General features: G+C 59.1%; 1 protein-coding gene across 1 annotated transcript; it reads left to right on the top strand.

Annotated features, from left to right (window-relative positions):
• Window positions 1-488: 488 nt before the first annotated feature.
• On the top strand, window positions 489-25,177 carry LOC141734284 (neurturin-like). Its single transcript, XM_074565837.1, has 3 exons — window positions 489-821; window positions 17,675-17,939; window positions 20,190-25,177. The coding sequence occupies exons 2-3, from the start codon at window positions 17,702-17,704 to the stop codon at window positions 20,636-20,638; spliced, it is 687 nt and encodes a 228-aa protein (XP_074421938.1). The 5' UTR covers window positions 489-821; window positions 17,675-17,701; the 3' UTR covers window positions 20,639-25,177.
• The last annotated feature ends 912 nt before the right edge of the window (window positions 25,178-26,089 follow it).

Genomic DNA, 26,089 nt, shown 5'->3' on the forward strand with positions numbered 1-26,089 from the left:
AGTTTTGGGCACTGGGACCGGGCTGGTCGCTGCCCACAGCGAGCCCTGCGTGGTCGGTGCCTCCCCGGCAGGTTGAAGCCTCCGGTCCGCACAACCCCCCGCGGGCACCGGCTCCAGAGGCAGCACCGAGAGGGGCCGGGGGTCGGGAACCGGGGGAGCAGAACCGGGGCTCCGGGCTGGGTAGCACCGGGGATGCGGGGCAGGACCGGGGCTCCGGGGGCCGGGAACTGGCGGAGCGGATGATGCCAGGGGCAGTACCGGGGGCGTCCGGGCTGGTAGCACCGGGGGTGCGGGGCAGGACCGGGGGGGTCCGGGGGCTTCCGGGCTGGTAGCACCGGGGATGCGGGGCAGGACCGGGGGGGTCCGGCTGCGCCCGGGCGGGGCGGGGCGGGGCGGGGAGGGGCCGGGCAGGCCCCGTCGGCTCCGCTGCCAGAAGCGGCCGGTGCCTCCTCCGGGGGAGCCGCGGAGGCGCCTGGCTGCGGGGCGCGGGCGGGACCGGCACCGGGACGGGCCTGGGACGGGACGGAGCGGGGCTGGAGCGGCACCGGAGCGCAGCCCGGTTCGGGACCGGCGGAGGCGGGGGAACCGGCCGGCTCCAAACCCGCCCCCCGCCGCGGGGAGGAGGCGGTGGCCGAGCCCCCCCGCGCCGCGCTCCAGCTGCGCCGTGCCGAGTCCCGCCGTGCCAGACCCCGCCGTGCCGACCCCCGCCGTGCCGGACCCCCGCCGCTCCGCCTCTCGCCCATGGCGGCCCCCGGCCCCACGCGTGTCCCGGCCCCGCCACGGAGCCGTCGCTGAGCGCTGCGCACCGGCCCGGCGTCCAGGTAAGCCCCGCGGGCGGCCCCGACCCCCGGCCCCGGGCACCTGCCCGCCCCCGGGACCGACCCTGCCCTTCGCCCGGCGGTGCGGGGCCGGGGGGCGGCTCCGGGAGTCCCGGCGGAGCCCCTTTTCCCCGGGGGGGACCGGCCGAGCGCGGTGGGGTCGGATGCTGTCACCCCGCAAACGGGGCAGAATCGCGTCCTTTGGGCTTCCTGGGAGGATGCGAGGAGAGGGGAGAGCCAGGATCGGGCCCCCGGCCGCCCACCGCCCGCTCGGTGTCGGGGCGGCCTTTGCAGCCGCCGAAGGAGTTTGCTTCATACTTGGAGACCGTCCCGCCACGCAGAAACACAAACACGGCGAGGGACAGCTCAGGGTGCAGTTTGTTCACAGGAGGGGGGGAAAATGCGTCCTGTCTAAATATTAGTTTAAGAAACGGAAGGATCTACGGCCGGGCTCTGTCTGCATCTGCAACCCCGTCACCTTCTCCCCGCTCCAGCCGCCAGCTTTCGGCCACCGCCGGGCTGTGGTAATAATATATCCAGAGCTTAGCAGGGGCTGGGAGGCGAATTTCACCCCGGCGTCAAGGGAGGGAATTTCCCACTCTTGCTGCGGTCTGTACGAAGGCTTTAAAAAAACAACCTAGACCTCGGATGTCTTTATTGCACATATATGGTAGCTTGTAGCCAGCACTGATTTAAATCCTATCGTTGCTTCGGGAGCCAATCCGCAATTAGGCGCTGGGTCGAGGACATGGTTTATCGCAGCAGGAGAAAGGACTGATGGCTGTTGGAAGCAGCGTGGGAGTCATGGGCGTGTGCTGAAGTCCCGGGTCTGAAGGCAGGATCATCCGTGGATCCCAAATTCACACTCCCACCTTTGTGGGTGCTGCTAGATTTAATGGCAGAAGCGGCTGGGATGCTGCATGGCAGAGGGCAGAGAAATCAAGTAGGGAAGGGGGGCTTTCTGAAAGATTTTAGGAGGCTTGAGCACTTGGTTTTGGTTTTTTTAGCTGTTGGGTTTAACTGGGCCTTTGGTTCAGACCCAAATCCACCCGCTGCGGCAGTGGCTCCAGGTTGCACAGCAGAGCTAGAGATGCTGCACGTGAGATTTGCTGTGGGCTGTGGCAGTGCCCCAGTGTGAGCATCCTCGGTGTCACCACGCAGCTGCCCATCAGCCGGTGGCAGGCTGCGGGCTCATCCTGCGCCTCCGGGGACGGAGGGCTGGGCTGGCAGGGGGGGAAATGAGATGTAGAAACGATCTCGAAGTGTTTTCTGTCCTTGTCCAGCTCGTGTCCTGCCTGGAGGAAGGAGCAGAGGAGGTGCAGCGCATCCCGATGCCGGGAATGCTGGGCTGTCCCTCCCGCTCCGCAGTCGGTCTGCGCGCGGTTGCAGCTCCTTCGCCGCAGGATTCGGCACCGGGGCCAGGCTCCTCCTGGGCTGCACGGCCACGGGATTTGCAAGGGCAAGCGGAGAGCCCAGCACCTTCCAGGCCTTGTGGCATCCAGTCCCGGGGCTGTGAATAGGAGGAGCTGGTCCAGCCTGCTGTGACGCAGCTGGAGGACGCGTGCGCTGCCCTGGTGTCCCTGCTCCCTGGGAGGTGGGCACCCCTGGGTGGGCTGGGGGGGTGCTGGGTGCCGGAGCAGAGCTGGCTGCGGCTGCACTGGGTGCCCTCCCACGGTGCAGACGTGAATCGCAGCTCTCGGCTCGGCCACGTCCCCGCTCTCCCAGCGAAACGCCTCTCCTAGGGCTGCCCTTGGGCTGCTCTCCCCATGGCCGTGCCAGGCTGGGGGGCACCAGGCCGTGCTTTGCAGGTTGATTTCCACCTTTGGGGGACTGCAAGGTAGGATCTAAGATTTGCAATATCCATATTTTGAGGTCAAGGTACTTTTCATGTGGCCCTAAACACAGCCCAGGCAGCAGTGTGGCCAGAGCAGGTGTCGCCTCGGCTGTCCCCAGCGCAGCGTGCCGTGCACACGCCTGGTGCGGTGGCATTCGGAACGCAGGGCAGGCAGCTCCCGGTCCAGGAGAACCCCATCCTGAGCCACACCGTGCCCACGCAGGGGTGGGCTTGGTGGGTCCCAGAGAGCCATCAGCAGCCTGTTGATGTCAATCCCTTCCTACAGAGCATCTCAAGGTACCCAGCGGGGCCGAGCCTCGGCGGAGAGGGAGATGCTGAGAGGAGGGAGGCTCCAGCAGCCCCGCGCAGGTGCCCATTGCAGTAGCGCAGCTCAGGGCTGGCGTGTGTTTTACTGATGTGGGTTGGTTGGTTGGGTTTTTTTTAACCCTGGTGCCACAGGCAATTTCATTGCTGGTCTAAGCTAAAGCACATGCGTACAATCCCACTTCCAGGACCCTTGCTAAGCCTGGCTGGGGCATGTGGTCCCGCTCTGGCAGCTCCCAGGGCTCGGTGCGCGTAGGGAAGGGGTGAGGACCCAGGTACCAGCCGGCCCCTCCGATCCCACCGTGCCAGGCATCGCTGGGCATCCCAGGAGAGCTGCCGCAGCGATGCACCCATGGGGTGGACCGGTCCCGCGGTCAGGGTGAGCAGTCAGGTCCAGCCCCACCATTAGCTGGACAGGAGAAATCCCACCTGACCCAGCTTTTACTGGGATTTGGCCAGTTTGGAGTAGTCTTTCCCCATGAAACTTGGAGGAGAGGAAGAGAACCCCAGACTTGCTCCCTCCTGGTTGTGCCGGGCATGCTGCAGAGATGCTCTCGTGTGAAGGAGCATCCCGGGAGCGCAGGAACAAAGCGACCCCCTCTGCGATCGCCCTGGGAAGGGAAATGCCGCGAGCAGTTTCATTCCCATTGCTTCTTCGTCACGAAACCCGAAACGGGCTCACTTTGTAACTCAGCATCCAGAGAGCTAAATTAAAACAATCTATTTGCCACCGCGTTGTTCTCGAACGACGACAAAAAAGCATTTCCTTCCGCAGCTCTTCAAAGGCCATGTTGCCAGCATGTCAGTCCCCTAATAAGAAATGCCAGTCGCATCAACGCTGGTTTTCCTGAAGTGTTTTGATTTTGATGGAACCACTTTTTTTTTCTCTTTTTTTTTTTTTTTTTTCCTTCCCCCAGCAGCAAAGATTTCCTTTGAACCTTGTCCAAAGCGAGTGTGTGTACGGGGATGGATGGTGGCAGCCGGGAGGGAGGCAGGGCAGCCCTCGCTCCGAGGGGCCGGCGTCCCCGCACAGCCCGAGAGGGGAAGTTCCTCCTTTAGCATCACTCCCAGCTTGCGATAATCCAGGGCAGGAATTGCATTTTTCTTTATTTCAACAGCTTTTTTTTCGCAGCGGAGGGACACCTGGCTGCGTGGTGCCCGGGGCAGGGTGATAAACCCCATCCGTGAGCCCTCCCGGGCGATGCCCGGCGCTGAGCGGGGAGATGCCTCCTGAGCAGGCCCCGGGCTGATGGGGTTCGCTGTAACGGTGCTCTGCATTTAGGGAACCCCTTGATTTCATCGTGGCTTGTTTTTTTTCCAGCCGCAGCGGAGGGTTGAGGTGGTTGTAAGCCCACCCCTACTTCTTCCCAGGGAGAAAAATATGTCCCCAATGGAACCAAATGAATGGCAAATTTCAAAACCTATTTAAAGCAAGCAAATAGGCCAGGATTTGGGGATGCATAGAGCAAACAGTCATCACTGGGGACTCTCAGGGGCTGGGGAGGGCTAGCAGCCCACCCCCCTTGCTTTCTCCGGGCCATGGCAGCTCCAGGGGCAGCCAGGCATCGACAGACACGTTTTGGTCAAGTCTCAGGGGTGAGAACCACTTTTGCCCCATCTTTCTTGTTGTTGCCTTGCTCGCAACGGCAGAGCTGTTTGCAAAAACACCGAGGGCTCGCATCGCTGACCGGGCCAGGGGCTTCTGCACGGCTTGTGGTGCCTTTTTTGCCTTTAATAATGTTGGTTTTGGCTGGGCTCTGACGGAGCTGGCTGGGAGCATGGCGTGTATTTATTGCCGGCTGTTGTTGCTCCCTGACCCTCCCCTATAAAACACCGGGGCTGTCGGACTCGCTGAAGGCGGCTGGTGGCCGAGGACCTCTTGGCACCGTAAAACGGGGCAGAGCCCCCGCTCCTGCTGCCCCGGCGGCCTCGTCCTGCGCTCCCGGAGCAGAGCAGGGTCAGCTCATCCCTGTCCCACTGACCGCGGGGCTGCAAGCCAGAATCCCAAATCCCCATGGGGTCGATCACACCAGGGTGGTGGTCCCTTGAGCAGCTCTGGGTTGCAGCCAGCAGAGCTGCGCCCGGAGGAACGGGCAGGGGATGGTCCCAGAAAGGTGCTGGAGCGGCCTTTTGGATTTTCTCTCTCTGCTGCCTTCCCTGCGCAGGGAGGGATGCCGTGCTCTTGCACAACGCAGGGGGACCAAAGCCAGCCAAAACCTTGGGTACGAACCAAAGCATCTTCATCCCCTCAAGCAGGTGCCGCGTCCCACCCGGGGACACCAGTCCCATCCCTCCAGGGTGTCCCCGAGGAAAGGCTCGCCTCTGATTTAATAGGGCAGCTGCTGTCTTCGTTAAGTGGTGCTGGCTTATTAAGAGCACATTTTTGAGGCTTAGCAGCTCCATGGAACCGTCTGGGAGGGACGGTGCCAGCGGTGGAGCTGCCACATGTGGCGGGAGGATGCGGGAGGCGGCTGCTGGCAGCGATGCTCTGCCGAGCCGGGCTGGGTGACAGTGACATTGCCCCGCTGCCCCACACCGGGGGGGACGCGCCTGTTTAGTGCCCCGAGTCTGGGGGGGCAAAGGAGAGGCTGGAAGGACCCAGCCAGGATTTGGGTGGCATGAGCCCTCTGAGCACGGGCGGAGGGAAGACCTGTAGGCATGAGGGGACGGTGATGTCCGGCTGTGCCCTGGGAAAGCATCGCTTGCAGTAGAATGTCCCCGGCAGAGGATTACTGGGGAGGAGAAGGGTCTCCAAGAGCAGGTCTGAGGACAATTGACCTCTTCCACCCCTAAGCGCATGCACGGGAGCTGCGGTGGGATGGGTTACACTGGCCACGGGTGATGGAGGAGAGGTGGCATGGGCACACCAGCCCAGGGCTCCCCACCGGGACGGGGACAACAGCGGGGTGCAGGGTTGGCTGTGCCTGCGGCTCCGCTCCCGCAGGCAGCAGAAGAGGAGATGGGCAGCGATCGCAGCAATCCATCTTCTTGCTGGAGCTCTTCCTCCAGCCGCCCCATTATCTTCCAGCAACGCCTTCTTTAATTTCCTGTTGCTCCGAGCAGCGCCGGCGGGTCCCACTGCAGCAGCTGGGCTGGGAAAGGTGGAAACCCTGCAGAAAACGGGGAAAATTGCCCCTGCCCACTGCCCTCACCTCGCTGCCGGTGTCAGCTCCCCAACAGGAGAACGGGCAGGATTTGGGTGGCCGCGCTTCGGTTGCAAATGCCGTTTTGTGGCAGCGCAGAGTGCACCACGCCATCAGCGGGGGACAGGAAAATTGCTCCGGATTTCTTATCCACAAGCTCGATCCGATGCGAGCTGGAGTCACGGGAGATGGGTGGGAAGGGCAGTGCCTCCACAGCTCTCCCAGGCTGACGTCCTGCGTGTGGTCAGACGGCTCAGAGGGCAAAACTTGGCTTTTTCAGAAGCTGTGAGGCTCTTCCATGTGGAAAACCTCTGGTCCCTGAGAGCATCCCAAGTGGGTTTTCCTCGTAGAAAACGAGGGGGGAAAAAGCTTGGGGGACAGGACCATCTGCGTCGGTGTGATGCTGTGCCACCGTATCGGCATCTCTGCATGCAAAGGTCCAGGTGACTCTGACCCGCTGCCTTTTGGAGACCCTCCAGCTCTTCCCATCACCTCCATCCCTCTTTATCCCAAGCATCTCCCAGTTTTGATCTTCCTCCCCTCAAAATCTCTATTCCCAGTCCGCTGCTATTGCCGTCTCGGGAGGAATTTCTCATTTGTTCGCTCTGGAGCAGGACTAAGTGGTTCAATATGTCGGCAGTTGCTGCTGGAGTCGGACAGTAAATGCTAATGGGATATTAGTCTGTGCACCGTCCAAAACCCACTGGAAGGGTTTAGCGCAAATTGGATTTGCAAACCTCTCTCGGGTCTCTCTGCCCTTAGCAAAGCGCTGTAATCCCCGGCGGGCGCCTTGACAAGCTGTCTCCTTCTGTGCAAAAAGAAATTAAACATATATAGGGAAAAGGGCAGTGAAGATCCGGGGGATTTCCCGCTGCCGGGCTGGAGGTGGCATCGGCATCACCTGCGGTTCTTGGTCGGGATGCTGGTTGAGGGCTGCAGATGGGTGCTCATCCCTTGCGGGGCGCCCGGGGGTTGTAACTCCTCCGTCCTGCCCCCGGCACGGCTCGTACCCGGCTCAACCTGTCCCGCTCGCAGGGATGCCGAGTTAGCGCAGGATCTGTTTCCCTGAGGATGAGAAGGGGAGTTATGAATGTGGGAGCTGAAGGGACCACACCAGCCCACCAGAGACACGGGGAAGAGCCAGAGGCGGCCGCTCTGCTCCCTGGAAAAATGTGTGCGCCTTGGAAAAATGGGGAATTAATACATGAAGGTCTTTAAGGGCCATCGTGCTCCCGGGGCATATTTGAGAAGGGGAAACTGAGGCACGCTGCGGCACAGTGACACCCCCCACGGGAATTTGTGGGGACCGGAGCGTGCTGCGATGCCGGCCAAATCCGCAAAGAAGGAAAACCCTACAAAACAGGGAAGAAGAAAGTGGCCAAAGCCACTGGGTGGGAGGAGGTGATGCTTTTCCGGCAACCTCTGTTGTGGTTTTCCCCCCTGGATCCCACCGAGGGCTTTTCCTTTCTCGGGAAAAAAGGAGGTTTTGCCCCCAGCGTACCCGTGGCAGCTCACAGATACCAGCGGTGTCGAAACCGGCCCAGGAGAAAGCGCATCTGGGGCCTGGGCTCCATCTCGCTGCCAAAATTGAAGCTTTTAACCCTATTTCCCGAGGCACTGGGATCGTTCAAACAAGCCACAGTAATTAGTTTCCTCCAACAAACCTCCCCTTTTTGGCATCGCGCGGTTAGTTAGTGCGTGCGGGGGGTGCTTTGTCACTCCAGGAAAAAAAGAATTTGACGTTCAGACTTCAGGTTTCGGCATGAGTGGGAAATTTTGGGCTGGAGAAACGGTGTTGAGTGGTGGATGAGGCTGCTCTGTGCCGGCACACCAGCACCCGGGGGTGTCCGGCGCTGGGGGGTGTCTCATTTGCACGTTTTTTTTTTTTGGCTGGAGTTATCCCCGATTTCCTGCGAGGTTACGGAAACCGTCCTGGGTTTGGTGGGATTTCAAAAGATGTGTTTTCTTTTCTTTGCCCATCAGCAAATGGTTGTTTTCACGGGGATTTGGCTGCATCGGTGGGGGGGGTTTTGCCGTTTTTTTTTCCCCACCTCGTTCCCCGTTACGGCGTTATTTTGCACCGTGCCGCGAGCCGCTCTGCTCCAGCTGACACACCGAGCGATACACTCCTGAAGCACTTTATCGTAATTTTATCTCCAATTACTCATCTCTTATCGTAAAGGATGGGTCTCGCTGCCGCTTAGAACTGACTGAATCAGCTTAGAAAGGTTTTTGGGTTGCCGTAGCCTTGCCGACCTTGGCGGGGCGGTCACACCTCGTCGGGGTCAGCAGGGACGTGCAGCCGCTGGGCTGGGGACCACCCGGCCCGCGTCCAGCCAGCTGGGATTTCCAAACGCTTCGGCTGACTTTTAGCTAGGAAGAGGAATAGAGATCCCCAAAATCTGATGTTTTCAATGATTTTTTTTTTTTTTTTTTTTTTGTAGACATGGCGGGGGTGAAGGGTGTTGGGGGTGCGGGTCTCGGCTGGGTGCCCCCGGCCCTCCCTGCAGGCGCCCCCCCTGGGTGTCCCTGGGCTGGCCGGGCAGGGTGAGCGCTGCAGTGAGTCCCGCTGCATTTAAACCGCTTATTTATTTTTTTTTTTTTAATGCTGATTTCTATTGCAGCTGCGTATCTGCCTCTGTTGCACCCCGGCGAGCGATGGAGAGAGCGTCGAGGACGGAATAGGCGGGGTGGGAGAGGAGGGCAGGCGAGGCTGGAGGGAAAGCAGCATCTTCCTTTGCCCTCGCAGGGACCGGCCAAGCCCAGCCGGGGCTGAGCCGTCCCCAAGGGGGACACCCGGCAGGACGCCGCGGCAGGAATGGCCGTGCCACCGCGCTCGGGTCCGCGGCTGCAGCAGGATTCCTCCCCGCCGCGTTCCCGCTGCGTATCCCCTGTTAATTAACGACATGAAAGCCCGCGCGGGACCTCTGGGGAAGGAATCAAAGGCCCCGGCGCTGCCTCCCAGGGCACGGATGCGTCCCGGGGGGCTGCCTGGCTCCCCGCGCCGCACACGCGCCGGACGGTGAGAGCAGAAATCCCATGGGAGGGATGGGAGATTGTGAGATCGGCCGGCACCATCCCGGCATCCGGCTCATGAGGACCCCTCGGAGGAGTCCGGCCCCAAAGTGGGTCTGAGCGGGGCTGGTCTTGCTCCGGGGGAGCCGGGGGAAGGCCAGCGGGTCGTGCCCCCGGGTTGTCTGCACTGGGGGCACTGGTGTGGAGCGGTGCCGGGCACTGCACAGGGCACTGCCGCTGGGTTTTCCATACTGGTGATTTTTGGCTTCTGTCCGTGCAAGCCGGGATCGCTCAGGGCGGGAGGGTGCTGTACCCACCACGCAGGGATGGCTCTGCAGGGTGCCGTGGCACAGATTGGGATTTTCCTCCCCTGTGCTCCATCCCCTCCTGGAAGAGCTCCCAAACCCACTCACGGGCAGCATCTGCTCAGTTTCTGCCGGCGCCGTGGGCTCCCCCGGCTCGGGGACGCGGGACAGGGCACCTCCCCTCGGCGCAGGGCTCTGGCCGTGCTGTGGGGGCTGCGGGGGGTCCTGTGCCTGCTCCCTCCCGGCTCCATGGCCCACGGGGAAAGGAAGATGCTCTTCAGTGAGGCACATGGTCGGAGGTCTCTAGGAATACGGGATGCCTGTACGGTGCGGATGAGTTGATGTACCCAGCTCCGAGCTTCCCGTCACCTGCTGGTGCCATCTCCGGTGCTCAGCCTTTGAGCTGCTTTGGCTCCCCAAGGTCCGAAATGAGGGAGATGGTGGGAATATGGACAGGGACAAGAGCAGGGCTGCTCCGGCTGATGGCAACTGCCCGGGCTCAGCTCAGCAGGGCTGGAAAGCTGCGTCCCAACCGTGCTTCCCGCTTTGAGATGCAGCGTCCCGGCTGCGTCAAAGCCATGAGATCTTCCTTCTCCAGCCACGACCTGGAGCACGGTGTGGCCATCACCCCCCCCCCCTCCCCCGGCATCGCCCGCGGCAGAACAGACCCCGGCGCAGCCCCTCGCAAACCCTTCAGCTGTGTCGCACAGGCTCGGTGAGGACTTATTTTTCTTATTATATTTCTCGTGATGATGGGGTGGTGTGGTTTGTTGTTTTGTTTGTTTTGTTGTTTTGTTTTGTTTTGTTTTTTTTTTAACCCAGCTGTTTGGAGAGATGTAAACCAAACCTGCCGTAATTCAGCCCGAATGTAAATGTCATGTCAGCGTGGGAACGGCGCAGCGTGCCGATGCTTGGCGTGTTCAGCCCAGGGGCTCACTGCGCCGCCGGGAACCGATGCTCCCCCCGCCCAGCTGCAGCCCCTTCTCCCCCTCCGCCATCCCGGGGGTCCGGGACTGGCTCCGCCGCTGCCGTTTCCTCACCGGGGCTGCGGGACGGGCTTTGGCTGTCACCCCAAAAGGCTTTCCCGGAGGAGCCGGGCTGCGGCGGGGAGCCCAGGGACGAGGGTCTGTCTCATTTGTAATCACCCTTTTGGGGGGGAAGCGGGGGAAGCTGGAGCTGCGGGAAGAGCTTTGGAGTTTCTCGTGTTGGGCTGGTTTTCACTTCGACAAAGCAGAACCATGTGTCCCGCGCTCGGCTCTGGTTTTGCTTACGGGGGAGCAGGGAGAGCCGGGGAGGGGTTGGAGGCGGCGCAGGGACCAGCCGCGGGATGTGCCGGGGCCGTCGCTGCTTTTGGCATACAAAGCGCGGGGCCATGCCGGGTGTGAGAGCCACCGGAGGGGACGCGGGTGCCGCTGCCCCACATCCCCCGCCACAGGGATGTCTGCGCTGAGATGGTGGCACTCCGTGTCCCCGGCGCAGAGCTGGAGATGGGGACGTTGTCTTTCTTCCCCTCCTTTGTGCACCCACTTACTGTCAAAAGAGCAGGAAAATCCAACAGTTCAACTCAGATCAGGGTTTGGGGCTTTTTTCCTTTCAACACTCCCCATTTTGGGGCCAGTTGTGCCATTCTGGGGCTGGTTTGCCCCTGGGGCATTGGCCACCCCGCTGCGGGCTGCGGTACTCGCAGTGCAGCATCCGCCCTGGTCGGGGGTGTCGGACACACGGATGCTCTTGGGGGCGGGTTCAATTCCCAAAAAAAAACCATGTCAGGAGCCTGCTATAAGTTTTAGGGAAAGTCTCTCTGCCCCCCTGTCCCCTCTGGGACTGTCCGACCGTCCTTCCGAGCGGGACCAGGCCTGGAGCCGGAGGCTGCTGCTGGAGGAGCCACTTTTCAGCAGCCCCTGGAGCTGCTTCTCCGCGAGCCTGGGTGGAAATTGTTTAATTCCTGCGGGGTGAGTCATGAGGAGCCGGGATTTCAAAGCAGCTTGGCTCCCATGTAAGGCACTAAAATAAACAGTGTGTGGCAGGTGGAAGCTCTCTCTGATGTCCCGTCAAGGCCTTCGTCTTTCCAAGTGTTTCGTGTTGCCAAAAAAACCTCGGCCACGCCGTGGCCTCATCCATTCTTGCGGCGTGGCTGAGGCCGAGCGCTTGAAAATAATGAATCAATGCCCGGAAGCATGAATCGACTGAAAATTTATGACACACTTACAATATAATGTCTTTTGGGTTCCCTGCTTTCTGGGCTACGATGCGTCAAGACTGAAAGTTTTCGCCTCTCCTCCTTCCCCCTCCGGCAAGGAGGATTTAGGGTAAAAAAAAAAAAACAAAACCAAAACTCTGCTTTTCCCCCTCCTTTATCTCGTGACTCCAGGAGCTGAGGCTTTAAGGAGTCAGTGGATATCGGAAACAAACCCTAGGAGCGTGCTTGAGGAATTGGAAATGGGTTAGAGAAAAAAGAGCTGTGAGAAAAAAACAAGAGCGTGAAAAGCGAGGGAAGTCCAAGAAGCCCAAAATGCTCAATTTTGGGGAGCGAAGGTGATGCGTCTGCGGGAAGGGATTGCGGCTTTTCGGTTTAGCAGGAAAAGGCAGAGAGAACGTCGACACTCGGGAACTGAAGCAAAGAAAAATAGAAATGTGGCTCGATTGATTTGACTTTTTTTTTTTTTCTTTTTTTTTTTGCTGACCAGTGAGGGTAATCAAGCCTTGGAAAAGTTTACTTAGGGCCGCGGGGTGGATTTGTTAGATCCCCTTCGAAAATAAAGGCGAGAGGCGCGAGGAGCTCACGGAGGATTTTTGGGGAGGATCTGCAGCGGCGGGGAGAGCCAAGACAATCAACTCCTTCCCTCCAGACTAAGCGGTGGGAGTTGGCTGTGCTGCTAATTGTTGTTTTTCCTTAAGTTTTCCAATCCTTCAGGACACGGAGTGGTTTTTCCTCTGCCTGGAGTGCGGTGAGCCCCGGCAGGAGCCGGTTACAGCAGGGACCAGAGCGGGGCAGGTAACAGCGGAGGAGGCTGATGGAGGGACGGCTTCGTGCCGGAGCGGTTTTAGTGCTGGGCTCCCACAAAAATGGGGCAGGTTTTGGGGCTGGCTCGCAGGGAAAGGTCTTCTCCTGCAGGATTGGGTTTCCCCACTTGGCAGCAGGCACGGCGCGGCTGGACGGTTGTGATCGCGTTAATGGATTATCAGGAGAATGCAGGAAAACAGGGAGCTTTCGGGCTGCTCTCCAAAAGAAAAGCTGAGCGCAAACTTTGGCCTTTCATCAAGGTGGGGAGGATCCCTGCATCCCTCCCCGGGGTGTATCGTGGCTGCGAGTGCCCAAACCCCGCCAGGACTTGGCCCAAAAACCCCCTTGGAGCAAACCCGGGGCACGGACCCGCGGACCATGGGTGGTGTGGCTTCGGTGGCAGGGGGTGACCCGTGAAGCTGTGATGGCTCGGTGGGTTTAGGCTCCCAGAGACGCATGGTAAGAGCCAAGTGGGGTGCCCGACACAGCCGTACTTGCCCATTTACCCTGAGAAAAGAGGGGTTTTTGTGCTGGCAGAGGAGGCTGTGCGAGCACCGGGCATCCTTGGGTGAGATGGCACCTCTTTGCGAGCCCTCCTGCCCCCTCCGCTCCCCGTCAGTCCCGTGGCGCACCCTCGCAGCCGCGGTTTTGCACCTACGGCTCCTGCGGCATCCCAAAGCCCCGGGTTTGTTTGGTTCCTCCATCCCCACCAGAAAGAGGAGGCAAAGCTGGAGCAACCTCGTCCCCCCCCAGCCCCATGTTTTGGCCGCCCACCTCTGCCTCGCAGCCAAACCCCGTCCTCACCCGTGCAACACACTCTGCTTGTTATGACATCGCTTTGAGCAAGAGGGACAAGCCCCCGGTGTGGATTCAACGGGCAATTTTCCAGGTCCGGGTGCCAGTCGGGGTACGCTGAGTGGCAGAGCTGCCTCCCGGCCCTGGGGACGTGGCATATCCATCCCAGCCTGCCGAGCCTGCAGCTGGCGACGCGGGAGACGGCTGGCGTTGGGGAGCAGCTGCGGTGAGACCGGAGCAAAGAGCAGCAGCAAGAGTCAGCGGTGGCCGTGCCCAGCACTGCGTGGTCCAGGCTGGAGTGACCCCGTGTTTCCTTGCCGGAGGCTCACTGTGCCAACAGGAGCAAGACTTGGACGCATCAACACTCAAACTAAATATATAGGAAGACATTTTTTACGATGAGAAACACTGGCCCAGGGTTTCCCGAAGAGGTGGTGGGTGCCCCATCCCTGGAAACATTCCAGGTCAGGTTGGACGGGGCTCTGAGCAACCTGATTGGGGTGAAGATGTCCCTGCTCGTGGCAGGGGGTTGGACTCGACGGCCTCTAAAGCTCCTTTCCCACCCAAACCGTTCTGTGAAGTAGTTCTATGAACATAGAAGTGTTCTATGAACACTTGCCCCACCAGGTCCTGAGCAATAGCCACGGGCAGCTTGTCCATGGCATCGCCGGCAAGCGCTGGAGGTGTGGAGGTTTGGCCCTGGGTCCCCTTCCCCGCAGGAGCCCGGCACCGCTCAGCACGGCCGGAGCCATCATGGGGTCTCGCCGGCTGCTGCTGTCGCCCGTTTTGGCTCCTTGCAAACGCTCTGCAGGCTCGTGTGCGAACCGATGTCCCCGGGCAGCTCAGGGTGCGTGGCACATCCCGGGGCACAGGCACCGCCGGGCGCAGACCTGCACCCGGGGCAGTTTTGGGGATGGGGGATGCGGGATGTACCCGATGTGTCTGAACAGAGCGGTGGGAGAGCCCTTGGCGCTGCCGGCAGTGGTCGTCCTGGGGCAGCACGTGTCAACCCCCTTGTGGTTATTTGTCCTTGTGGGGAGGGGGTTTATGGTACGTGGAAACCAGAAGGTGGGAGGGTGCAGCCGGAGCATCATCCCGCGTCAGTCCCGGCCGTGAGTCCCGTGTGCCCCTGTGGGTTTTTCCTTTCCCCCCACCCCGAACTTCAGCTTTCCCCGCAGGTTGGCACAGGCGTCAGTGGCTTTTTAGAGGAAGAGAAACCAAAGGCAAAGCCTGGAATAATTTTTTTGGATTGTTTTGCACGTCGGAGACAGGGTTTTAGCCTTTTGAAAGGTCACCGGTGAGCGGGTGGGGGCCAAAATTACTGGCTGCTGAAATAGGAGGTGTTTTCACGGGACGTGCAGCGAGGCCGAAACCACCCTCCTAAAATTTTATGGGCTTGCAACGAGCCAGGGTCCCTTTCTCAGGTGGATGGACCGAGTGTTGCAGCCGCGGCAGCCCTTCCCTCCCTGGCGCGGGGCGAAGGGGGCTGAGCCCCCGGGAGCAGCTCGGGAGGCGACGACGGAGGTTGAGCTCTGGCTGGGGTGTGATCCCACGGCTGGTTCTCCACCGCCGTATTCACCTCCCGAAGTGCCCGAACAGCAGCTGCCCAAAGCTGCTTCTCCTCCCGGGGCGCTGAAGTTCCGCCATCCACCTCGTCACCACAGCGGGGTCCCTTCCCCACCTCCAAAACCTGTGCTGTCTCCTTCACCTGAGCCTGCTCGGTCTTCACGAGTCCTTCATCCATCTGGCCTTCCAGTACCCAAAGGGGACTACAGGAGAGATGGGGACAAAGTTTTAGCAGGGCCTGTAGCGATAGGACAAGGGTAATGGCTTTAAACTAAAAGAGGCGGGGATTTAGGCTACATTTGAGGAAGAAATTTCTTATGCTGAGGGTGGTGAAACTCTGGCCCAGGTTGCCCAGAGAGGTGGGAGATGCCCCATCCTGGGAAACATTCAATGTCAGGTTGGACGAGGCTCTGAGCAACCCGATCTGGTTGGAGATGTCCCTGCTCGTGGCAGGGGGTTGGACTAGATGGCCCTTAAAGGTCCTTCCAACCCAAACTATTCCATGATTCTACGGTTCTCTGAATTTTGCAAGCTCTCCAAGGGCGAACTGCAATTCCCTCGGTCCTTCTCCAGGTAGCACCTGCCCCCGCTGCCCTCTTTGATGCCGTTGAACGTTTTTGGTGCATGTTCCCCGCTCCCGCTCTTACCTCAGAGGGGAAAGCTGACCTTAAAGCACCCAATTCTGACGACGCCAACGCACCCAGCGCCCTCCATCACCCTCCCCGCGGCACTGGGAGCGGGAGACCGGCTCGACCTCGGCGGAGAAGCAGAAGCAGTTGGGGACAACCCCATCCCCTCCCGCTGCTGCCTCCGCCAGCTGCCGCAGACTCTCCTCCCGGGGCAGGTTTTGCTGCCGGTGCTTATCGGCGCGGTGTCTCCGCCAGCTCCGCCGCCTCGAACCCCGGCGGGATTCCATGATCTTACCTCCTTATATGGCGAAACTATTCTTTTTCTAGCTTGGCATTGTTTATAGCCCGCTTGAAAATATTTAGACTCTGGCTGGGTTCTGCAATTATCTTGTAACCTACGGGGCATATAATTAGCGTTAGTTAACGCGCAATTATCTGCATCCTGTAAAATAAAGGGTTGCTGGCGATGAGGCAGCGTCCACAGCCCTTCGTGTTGTTTTCTGCAGTAACACTAAAATCAAACCTGTCACATTCTGGTTTAAAATAAACATTTTTTTTTTTCCCCCTAGTAAATTCTATTTGGCAAATATTGCGAAGCTGGGATTGGGTTTTTTTTTTTCCTTCTCTCCTTTTTTTTTTTTTTTTTTCCCCCTCTGTGGAAAATTTATTTAAAAAAGGAGAAATGTTTGGAGTTTGCAAGGAGCTGAAATAAAAAAAGGGGCCAGGAGGCGGCCACGAGGCCATGCCGTTTTCCAGAGCCCGTCTTTGATGGGGATTTAATGGCTGGCAGCCCATGGACAGGAGCATGGACCCGATTCCCCACTCCAGGGTCAGATGTAAAATCCCACCAGATCCAATCTGCTTTGGACGGAGAAAACTGAATGGCGCGAGGTAAGGGCTCGGCTGTGAGGGAAGCGCCGAGGGGGGCGTTTATGCTTTGAGGAGCTGCCGGGCTGCAACCCCGAACTGCGGGGACGTGACCCCTCGGGACAGGAGAGACACGGAGCTGTTGGAGCGGGGCCGGAGGAGGCCCCGGAGATGCTGGGAGGGCTGGAGCCCCTCTGCTGTGGGGACAGGCTGAGAGAGCTGGGGGGGTTCAGCCTGGAGAAGAGAAGGCTCCGCGGAGACCTTCCAGCCCCTTCCAGTCCCTAAAGGGGCTCCAGGAAAGCTGGGGAGGGACTCTGGAGCAGGGAGGGGAGCCACGGGACGAGGGGGAAGGGTTTTACACTGGAAGAGGGGAGACTGAGATGAGATCTTGGGAAGAAATTGTTTGCTGTGAGGGGGGTGAGCCCCTGGCCCAGGTTGCCCAGAGAAGCTGTGGCTGCCCCATCCCTGGAGGGGTTCAAGGCCAGGTTGGCCGGGGCTTGGAGCAACCTGGGCTGGTGGGAGGTGTCCCTGCCCAGGGCAGGGGGTGGAACTAGATGATCTTTAAGGCCCTTTCCAACCCAAACCCTTCTGTGATTCTATGATCCGCGTGGCCAAGGTGCCCGGTCCCACCACAAGCCTTGCAGCTGCACTGGGATGGTCCAATCTCCCCACTCTTTTTTTTTTTTTTTCCCTGAGATTTTCATTATTTGTGTTGGTTTTGATGGAGCTGCCACATTGGTGCGTGGGCAGGGAGGAATTCAGGCTCCAGTCAAGCATCCGGGTGAGCAGGTGGCAGGAGCAGACTCAGGGTGCTCCGTGCACCTCACCGAAGGATGGGGACACCAAAGCCAGGCTCAGTGAGGGAACGGGGAGGACAATGGAGCCGGGGGCTCCCTCACTGCCCACCCCGTCCCGAGGAGGGGATGTGCCAGGTGAAGAGGTGTCACAAGCTGGCATGGCATGAGTTTGCCCATCCTTTACTCGCAGCCAGCCACTGCGATATCTGTCCCCGGTGCGAGGAAACCCATCTGGAGCACAGGGAGGTGGATATCGTCCTGCCCGGCCAGGCTGCCTGCTGTCGGGGATGGGTCAGCTGAGGACACCACCTTGTCCCCATCGCCACCACGAGCCCCAAGCCACCCTCGCCCGCCATGGCCTTTCCCCTTTGGCACCGTATCTCTGTGCCTCAGTTTCCCTATTGCAGCACTGGACCAGTCTCAGGGGGGAGCGGAGGGGATGATTCGAAGCCGAGGGGCTGCTGGCGGTGCCACGGGAGACGGCCAGCCAGCCCGAGCCGTGGGGACAGGGAGGTGGGAAGAGGGGGCCATGGGCGAAGGCCGCGTAATAAGGATATTTGTTTTGCCTGTTTTGCAGAGTTTCAATGTTCTGACTTGCTCTAAGATGAAGGTATGGAAGTTTGCAGCCATTGCATCGATGCTCCTCAGTTCCATGTTATCCATTTTAGTTTGTAGAGACATGTTCAACGGAAGCCGGAAATACAGCCCCTTGCCTTCCTCGCCGTCTTCCTCACGGGCATCCTCCTCTTCCTCCTCCTCCTCCTCCTCTTCCTCCTCGCTGCCGGCGGCTCCGCGGAGATCCCCACGGGCCCTGCAACGCCACAGCTCGCTGCTCGCCCAGTGTAAGCCGCTGCCCCGGGGTCACCGTCCGTCCCGTGCCCGCAGGATCCGTCCCCACGTCCCCAGCGGGACGCGTTCGGGCTCACGAGCCAAGCCCCGCGCAGCCCGGCGGGTTCATTCCCTGCTCGCTTTCCCCACCGCCCGCCCCTGCTTCTGCACGTCCCCTTTACCGGTGTTTAAAGAGGAATTTGGGGCGCAGCGGGGAGGGCTCGGGGTGGCGAGCAAAAATCATGGAATCGCAGAATGGTTGGGGTTGGGAAGGACCTTAAAGACCATCCACTTCCAACCCCCGGCAGAAACGCAGCCACCGGGCACCAAACCTTGGTGCAAGCGCGTCAGCTCTCCGCGTGGGGAAGCCGAATGCAAAACGGCTCCTCTTAACGCAAAGAAGCTGCTTTTTGAGCTCCAAATGCGCTTTTAAATTTTTATTATTATTATTATTGTTGTTATTACTTTTATTTTTTTTCTTTCCGCACTATTTTTACAAAAGCGAAACGTCAAACAGGAGCTGAAGCACAGGGGGAGCAGCTCGGCTCGGCTCGGCGCTGGCAGCCTGCGGGGAAGCGCCCGCGTGTTTGTTCCGATTCCAAACCAGAAGAACTTCTTTTTGGGTTGAAATTTGGAAATCGATGACAAGCTGTCAAATTAGGCTTTCCTCCGTCTTTCCGGTGCCTCCCCTGGCGCTGAGCTGGACTAAACCCGGCTTTACGGTTCGGGCAACGGGACTTGGACGTGGCCAGCAGCCTTGGGGACAGTTTGCGCGTTGGCTGCTGGCCCAGGGGTCCGGAGGGGGGGCAGCCCTTCCACCCAGGCCATAGGGAAACACTGCAAATATTTATTGCTTTTTCTCCCCGATCCTATGGTGGCTTTTCCGCAGCATCAGGATCAGGTGGTTTTTTTTCCACCTTTTTTTTCCTACCACCAAGCAGCAGCACCGGCGTCTTTAATTCCTGCCGGGATGCTCTTTCCAGGCGCTTCAGCCTTTCGACATCCCAACCGCGGTGCCAGCACCCGGCCATGCCGGAGAAGCACGGGCTGCCCCGTTCCCCGGCCGCAGCCATCTGGAAACCATGAGCGTGGCAGGAGTTAGTTGTAGGAGGGTTTTTCCCCCCCCCCCACTAAATAGTTGATTTTTAAGCACGCACTTGGTGGTGTGCAGTGGAAGGGGCTGCCCGGGGTGGCTCCGGGCCGGGGAGAGCTGGTAGGGAGAAAAAGAGAAAATAAGGGAGAAGAGGGAAAGGGGATGAAGGGAGTTTGGGGTTTTTTTTTCACCCTGACACCTTCCTGCCCTCGCGGGCTGGGGGTGGCTTGGCCGTGGCCCCCCCCTGCACCCACCCTGGGCTCCCGAGGCCAGGGGGATCTCTGGCCGTGGGGTTTGGGGTTTAAAGCCTTGGGGCACCTCGTGCACATCTCAAAAGACAGCGTCTGGGAAACGCTGCGGTTCGGCCACGCGTTGTCGTGTGCCTCTGGGGGACAGCCACCGCCCCAGGGGACCTCCATCCCGGGGGACATCTACCCGGCCAGGGGGACCTCCATCCTGGAGGACATACACCAACCCCAAGGGACTTCCATCCTGGGGCACATCCATCAGGCCAGGGGGATGTCCAGCTGCCCCAGGGGATTTCCATCCTGGGGGACATCTACCTGGCCAGGGGGACCTCCATCCTGGAGGACATACACCAACCCCAAGGGACTTCCATCCTGGGGCACATCCATCAGGCCAGGGGGATGTCCAGCTGCCCCAGGGGATTTCCATCCTGGGGGACATCTACCTGGCCAGGGGGACCTCCATCCTGGAGGACATACACCAACCCCAAGGGACTTCCATCCTGGGGCACATCCATCAGGCCAGGGGGATGTCCAGCTGCCCCAGGGGATTTCCATCCTGGGGGACATCTACCTGGCCAGGGGGACCTCCATCCTGGAGGACATACACCAACCCCAAGGGACCTCCATCCTGGGGCACATCCACCTGCCCCAGGGGACCTCCGTCCTGGGGAACGTCCACCTGGCCAGGGGGACCTCCATCCTGGGGGACAGTGACCTACCCAGGGGGACACCCACCTGCTCTAGGGCACCTCCATCCTGGGGGACAGCCACCCACCCCAGGGGACCTCCATTCTGGGGGATATCCACCTGGCCAGGGAGACCTCCGTCCTGGGGCACGTCCACCCGCTCTAGGGCACCTCCATCCTGGGGAACAGCCACCCACCCCAGGGGACACCCCCTAACGTCCACCCCTTCTCTTGCAGACAGCAGCTTGTTGGAGAGCTACACGGAGGGGGAGATCCGGCAGCTGATCTCGGCGCTGGTGGAGCGCTACAGCCAGGCCATGAACTCGGGCGGGCACGAGCTGCCGCTCTTCCCCCGGGCGGGCAGCCGCAGGAAGCGCGCCCGCGCTCGCCACAAACCCTGCGCCCTGAAGGAGCTGGAGGTGAGCGTCAGCGAGCTGGGCCTGGGCTACGAGTCGGACGAGACGGTGCTTTTCCGCTACTGCAGCGGCACCTGCGAGGCGGCCGTCCGCAGCTACGACCTCTCGCTGAAGAGCATGAGGAGCAGGAGGAGGATCAAGAAGGAGAAGGTCCGGGCTCGACCCTGCTGCCGGCCGCTGGCCTACGACGACGACGTCTCCTTCCTGGACGCCTACAACCGCTACTACACCGTCAACGAGCTCTCGGCCAAGGAGTGCGGCTGCGTGTGAAGGGCCGGGGCGTCCCCGGGAGGAGCCGTCAGGAGAGGCGATGCCCCGGCCCCAAAACCCCGCTGGCCACCGGGCAGAGGGACAGGGGGCTGCGGCGGGGGGCGAGGGACGAACCCCAGACCTCTGGCTGGAGGAGGAGAGACTGAGCTGCTCGCGCGTCCCTCGGCGTCGCCGTCCCGCTCGCTGCACAGGACTAGAGACGTGGCTGTCGGCGCTGGCGGAGGCTGCGGTCGTTGGAGCGGTGACAGCTGCTTGCGGCTGTTGTCCCTGTCACCCCTCTGGCAGGGTGACAGTGGGTGCGTGACATGACGGGGTGTGTTGTACACTCGGGGTGTGTTATGTGTGACACCTAATGGTCGCGGTACCGGCAGAGGGGGTGTTGCAAAGCGGGTGTCCCCTGCGCAGGGTGTCCCCTGAGCTCGCAGCAGAGGTGACGGGTGCGCTGCCTGCCCCGGGCGTTGCACGCTCGGTGTGTCGCACGGGAGGAGTGTTGTTGTACAGGGGGTGTTGTGGATGGGTGTGCTGCACACACGGGGTGTGTTGCAGGGTGCGTTACATGCGCGGGGTGCGTTAGTCAGTTGGGGGTGCCCCGTGCCACCCCAGGACGGGGGCTGAGCCCCGTGGGCTGTAGCTGCCTTGTGCGGGGGTTTCCCAGGGTTTCGTGACCACCGTCCTGGGGTCCCTGCGCTGCTGGGGGCAATTCAGTGCCCCAGATCCCCGTGTTTGGGAGCAGAGATGCGCCGATAGTGGTTTGGGCTTGGGGGAAAGGCTCTGGCTCCGCTCCCCGTGTCCACTCGTGCCCCCTTTGCCGTCGCCTCGCTCCCCGCAGCCCCTGGCTTTGCTTCTTAAAACTCGCGATAATCTGAAGTAACTGGATTAACCTCCCGTCCCCTCCTGTGGGCAGCTGGGCTGGAGACCTGCCACCTCCAGGGAGGTGACAGAGCCTCACGAGGCCACCAGCGAAGCCACGGAGCTCGCCACCCTCCGCCGGCTTCGCAGCCCGGGCAGGAGCATCCGCAGTTCGGCATCTCCCAAAAGCTGGATCCACTCTCCCGGCCGCGGCACGGGAGCAGTGCCCATCGCCTCGGCGGGGCCTGAATTGTGCGGGAGAGGGGACTCAGGCCTGGGGTTTGGCTGCGGTTCGCATTTACAGCAGTGTCACTCTTGTTTACTCTGCGGAGAAATAAATGAGACCGCAGACTTTTGCATTCTCTGGGCAGGCTATATTTGTTGCCTGGGATTGATGGGTTTTCTCCCCTTGGCCCTCTTCCCAGAAAAAGCAAATCATAAACAGAAGGAGAATATTGGTGTCATGTCCTGGGCATTAACCAACGCGAGGGAAAAAAAAAAAAAAACGCTCTTCTTGCCGCCCCCCCCCCGGTCGCGATGGCATCCCAGCTCCTCCGTCCAGCTGAACAGGGGGAACAAATCCAGCGCGTCTCCATCCCGGCGCAGTAGCGATGCGGAGGTGAGCGCAGCAGCCGAGGGATGCTGCTGCAGGATTTCGGGGGAGCAGGTCAGCATCCCCCGGGATGGGACAGCTCGGTTTGGGATGGGAGACAGCTCTCCCCCCCCCGGCATCTCCCGCGGGCGACCAGCAGCGCTCCCGACCTCTGCAAAGGGCCGGGCTGGTGGGGTATTTTTTTTTCTTGCTTTTCATCCAAACACCGCTCTTGGCTGAGCGGAGCCAGGATGTAGCGAAGCAACATAAACACCATCCTTCAGCGGGGCTGGCCGCGCACCCGGCGTCCTTGGGGAAGCAGCCTGCACTCTGTAACACCGAGTTTTCCCCTCGCTGTTGGGAAAGGGAAAAGGCAGCCACGGCCGCGGGGTGCAAACCCCGTCTGTGGGGCATCGCGCGCGCCGGCGACCCGGCAAGGGTGGACGAACCTGCACCCTGGGGATGCAAACACTGCTGAGACCAGACAAACTCGAGCCAGGTTGCAGGTGCGCGGAGCTCCCAAAACAGCCCTGCGAGGTGCTGCAGCACCAGGAGGGAGAGTTTGCGCCACGGGGTTTGGATGGAAATTGGAAAAATGGCCCAAAATAAGCAGCCGGGGATGGGCAGAGGGAGCAGGACGGGGAGAGCAGATGGGCGGCCACGGCGTGATCTGCGCCGGGCTCATGGCAGATCAGCGGCTCGCTCTCCACTTCATAAAAAAAAAAAAAAAGCACCCAAATCTAATAATAATAACTGCACTCTCAAGGGCTTGGGTGCTTTCCAGTTCTCACTACTATAAAACTAAAATTAGTTTTGTTGCAGAAGCCTCCAGTAAAAAAAAAACAAACCCAGGAACTCGAGCAATAAAGGAAGGTAAGGTGTCGCGGAAGCAGCGCAGGAGCAGGCACCGCGGCAGCAGCAGGATTTGCAGCCGGGTTTCCCGGAGTTGCCTCCGCTTGTGTCCCCCTCAGCCCGGGGGAGATGTCGGGGCTGTGGCGTTGCCCCAAGTAGCTGTTTCCACCCTGGTTTGGGAAAGTTTTTTCTGCAAGAACTGAGGATTTCGAGCGCCGTGATTTGCAGGGACCCAGCGGAGCGTGTGAGCGGCTGACGGCTCTCCCGGCCCAAGGCACCCCCGGGGTCTTGCTGGGAGCAGCCGGGAGGCAAGGGGGGGAGGGGCGAGGGGGCAGGAGGGGGCTCGGACACCCCGGACCTGCTCTTGTATCTTCCACCTGCAAAATACCCCCACGCACAGCTCGCACCCCCAAAACACGGGCGCCTAGGGAAAAAAAAAAAAACCAAACCATGTGATGCATGTTAGAAACCAACCAATTAATCTTTTTTTTTTCCCCCCCCTCCTTTTTTTTTCCTTTCACCCTGCCGGCAGCCGAGCACCGGCCTGGGCGGAGGTGATGGGGAAGCGCCTGACATCTGCCGCTGCCGGCGTGGCGGCCGAGCCGCCTTATTCCTTTTGGGTTGCAGCTGGGTCGCAGCTGGGATTTGCAACCGCAAAACTCCCCCGAAGTCTGGGGGTAAACCGGGGCGGCGCGGCCGGGGCCGAGAGATGGCTTTTGCTTGCGCGGCTTCTTCCCTGCGTCCCACTCGGCGTCGTCTTCGAGCTCCTCAGGCTCTGCTGCAGCGGCGTCGCTCGACCCGTCACCGCCGTCCTGCGCCGCTTCGCTGCTGCCCGGGCAGGGAAATGTGGTTCCAATAGAAAGGCTGATATTTCCCTAATGGTTTCCATTTCTACAGCCCTTTCTGCTGTAATAGGAGCTGGAGCTGCCCGGAAGAATGTCTACAATGCAGAAAGGGCAAAAAAAGGATGGAAAATTCCCTACTCAAAGCTACAGCAAAATCTCATCTGGCTCCTTCCTCCTCATCCCATGCGTTATTTATTGTTAATAATAATAAATAGCATGTAACATCTGTCGGGGGGGGGGGTGTTTTGAGGTCGGGGTGTTTTGCAGCTTGCCTATCTGCTGAGCAGCTTTCCTCTCCGCAGCGGCAATCGCTCCCCGGGAGACGAGGGTGTTTGAAAAAATCAGGCGGTTTGGAAACGGGAGGAGATGTTTCAACCTCTCCTGGTGCTTGTGACAGCACAAAATATGAGTGTTGTGTTATTCCGGCTCTCTGACAGTGAGTTATGGGAGGTTTCATTGTGTTTTACTATACACATCTAGATACGTGCGCGCGGTGTTTGTGTCAGGCCGGCCGGTGCCGGAGGCGGCCGAAGCTCCGCGGCTGCGGCGCTGGCTCCCATCCACCCGTCGCCCGCATCCCTTGGGGTCCCGCTTGCTGCCACGGTCTCACTCCCGACTTGGTGTCTGTGAGGGGGGAAAAAAGGGTCTAAACCGTCATTGTTTCCACTCAGTGAAAGCCCTGGCAAAGGCAGCGTTCCGTACTTAAACAGGTCCAGAAACTTGCTGGGAAGAAATCGCTTTCCCGATTTATCAAGAGGAATTATTTGTTGGCGGTATGCGAAACCTCAGCCCTCTCCCTTCATAAATAGGGCTACCACATGTTTTCGCTCTGGGTTCAACAAGGCGTAGCCTCAAACTTGAGGCCCAAGAGGAGAGGTTAAAAAAAAAAAAAAAAAAAAAAAAGGAAAAAAAAAGGAAAAAAAAAAGAAAAAAAAAAAAAGGGGAAAAAGGCGAGTTGTTTCAGCGCCGGTGGCGGGAGCAGGGTGGGAGCGCAGGGTCCAGCCCACGGCTCCGCTCGGCACCATCCGGATAATCCCATTCCGGTATTGTCGGCTCTGACCGACCATCTGCAGAAGTTGATGCAATGCATCTATATTTTAGATACTCTCTATTTATTCAAAGTAACTTATGTTATTTATTTAGATACCATAGTGTGCCATCTACGTAACGCGGTCTTTCTCTCTCTTTCTTCTTTTTTTTTTTTTTTTTTTTAATTTTATTTATTGATCCAAATGGTGCCAAGTGCGGTTTACATTTATTACATTTTTACCATTTATTCTGACCGTTGTGAAAAAAAGATGCAGTATGATATTATTTTTTTTAAACAAACGTAAACTCGGGTGTGATGCTCTTACATACTCACGACAAAGTGAAAATAAAAGGAGGATTATGTTGATTTCTCGCTGGGTATCTTCTTTCCCTGCCGATGGGTAAGAGATGGTTGAGTATGTCCCCGGCTGGGGATGGGGATGGAATGGAATAATGGGAAATTTGGCTTTTCTTTTGGGAGCGCAGAGACGGACGAAGGCTGGCAGGAGCTTGACTTTGTCTCCCAGTTTCCTGCAGAAACCTCCCCACACACCAGCAAACAGCCCCATTTCTTTCCTTTTCCTCTCCTGCACAACTGTATTTACGCGAACCAACCATTCCAGACGTGACCAAGGCCGGGTCGGTGCCTGCGTGGGGTTTAGCCACAGAAATAATCACCTTTGTCCCCTTCTTGTAAAGGCGCTTCCAGTTGGGTTGACTCAAAGACATGCCGATTCTGGAAAAAGAAAAAGAAAAAGAAGAAGAAAAAGAAGAAGAAAAAGAAAAAGAAGAAAAAGAAGAAGAAGAAAAAGAAAAAGAAAAAGAAAAAGAAAAAGAAAAAGAAAAAGAAAAAGAAAAAGAAAAAGAAAAAGAAAAAGAAAAAGAAAAAGAAAAAGAAAAAGAGAAAAAGAAAAAGAAAAAGAGAGAAGAGAAAAGAGAAGAGAAGAGAAGAGAAGAGAAGAGAAGAGAAGAGAAGAGAAGAGAAGAGAAGAGAAGAGAAGAGAAGAGAAGAGAAGAGAAGAGAAGAGAAGAGAAGAGAAGAGAAGAGAAGAGAAGAGGCAAGGTTTTGATAAGGTCAGCCAGAAAAAAAAGTTTCAGTTGCTCATCTGGAAGCGGTGCTGAGGTTAGAAACGTATTTTATTTTACAGGGCAAACACCATTCAGCAGCAGGCACTGGCTGGGGGGTTGTTCTTCTCGTTAGGGTGATTACAGCGGGTAAGGTTTTGTTTTGGGTGAAATGTCGCCATTTGAAAGCCCGGCCAAGGTCGGGACACAAACCCCTTT

This window comes from Larus michahellis, chromosome 23 (assembly GCF_964199755.1).
Source record: "Larus michahellis chromosome 23, bLarMic1.1, whole genome shotgun sequence".
Taxonomy (NCBI): Eukaryota; Metazoa; Chordata; class Aves; order Charadriiformes; family Laridae; genus Larus; species Larus michahellis.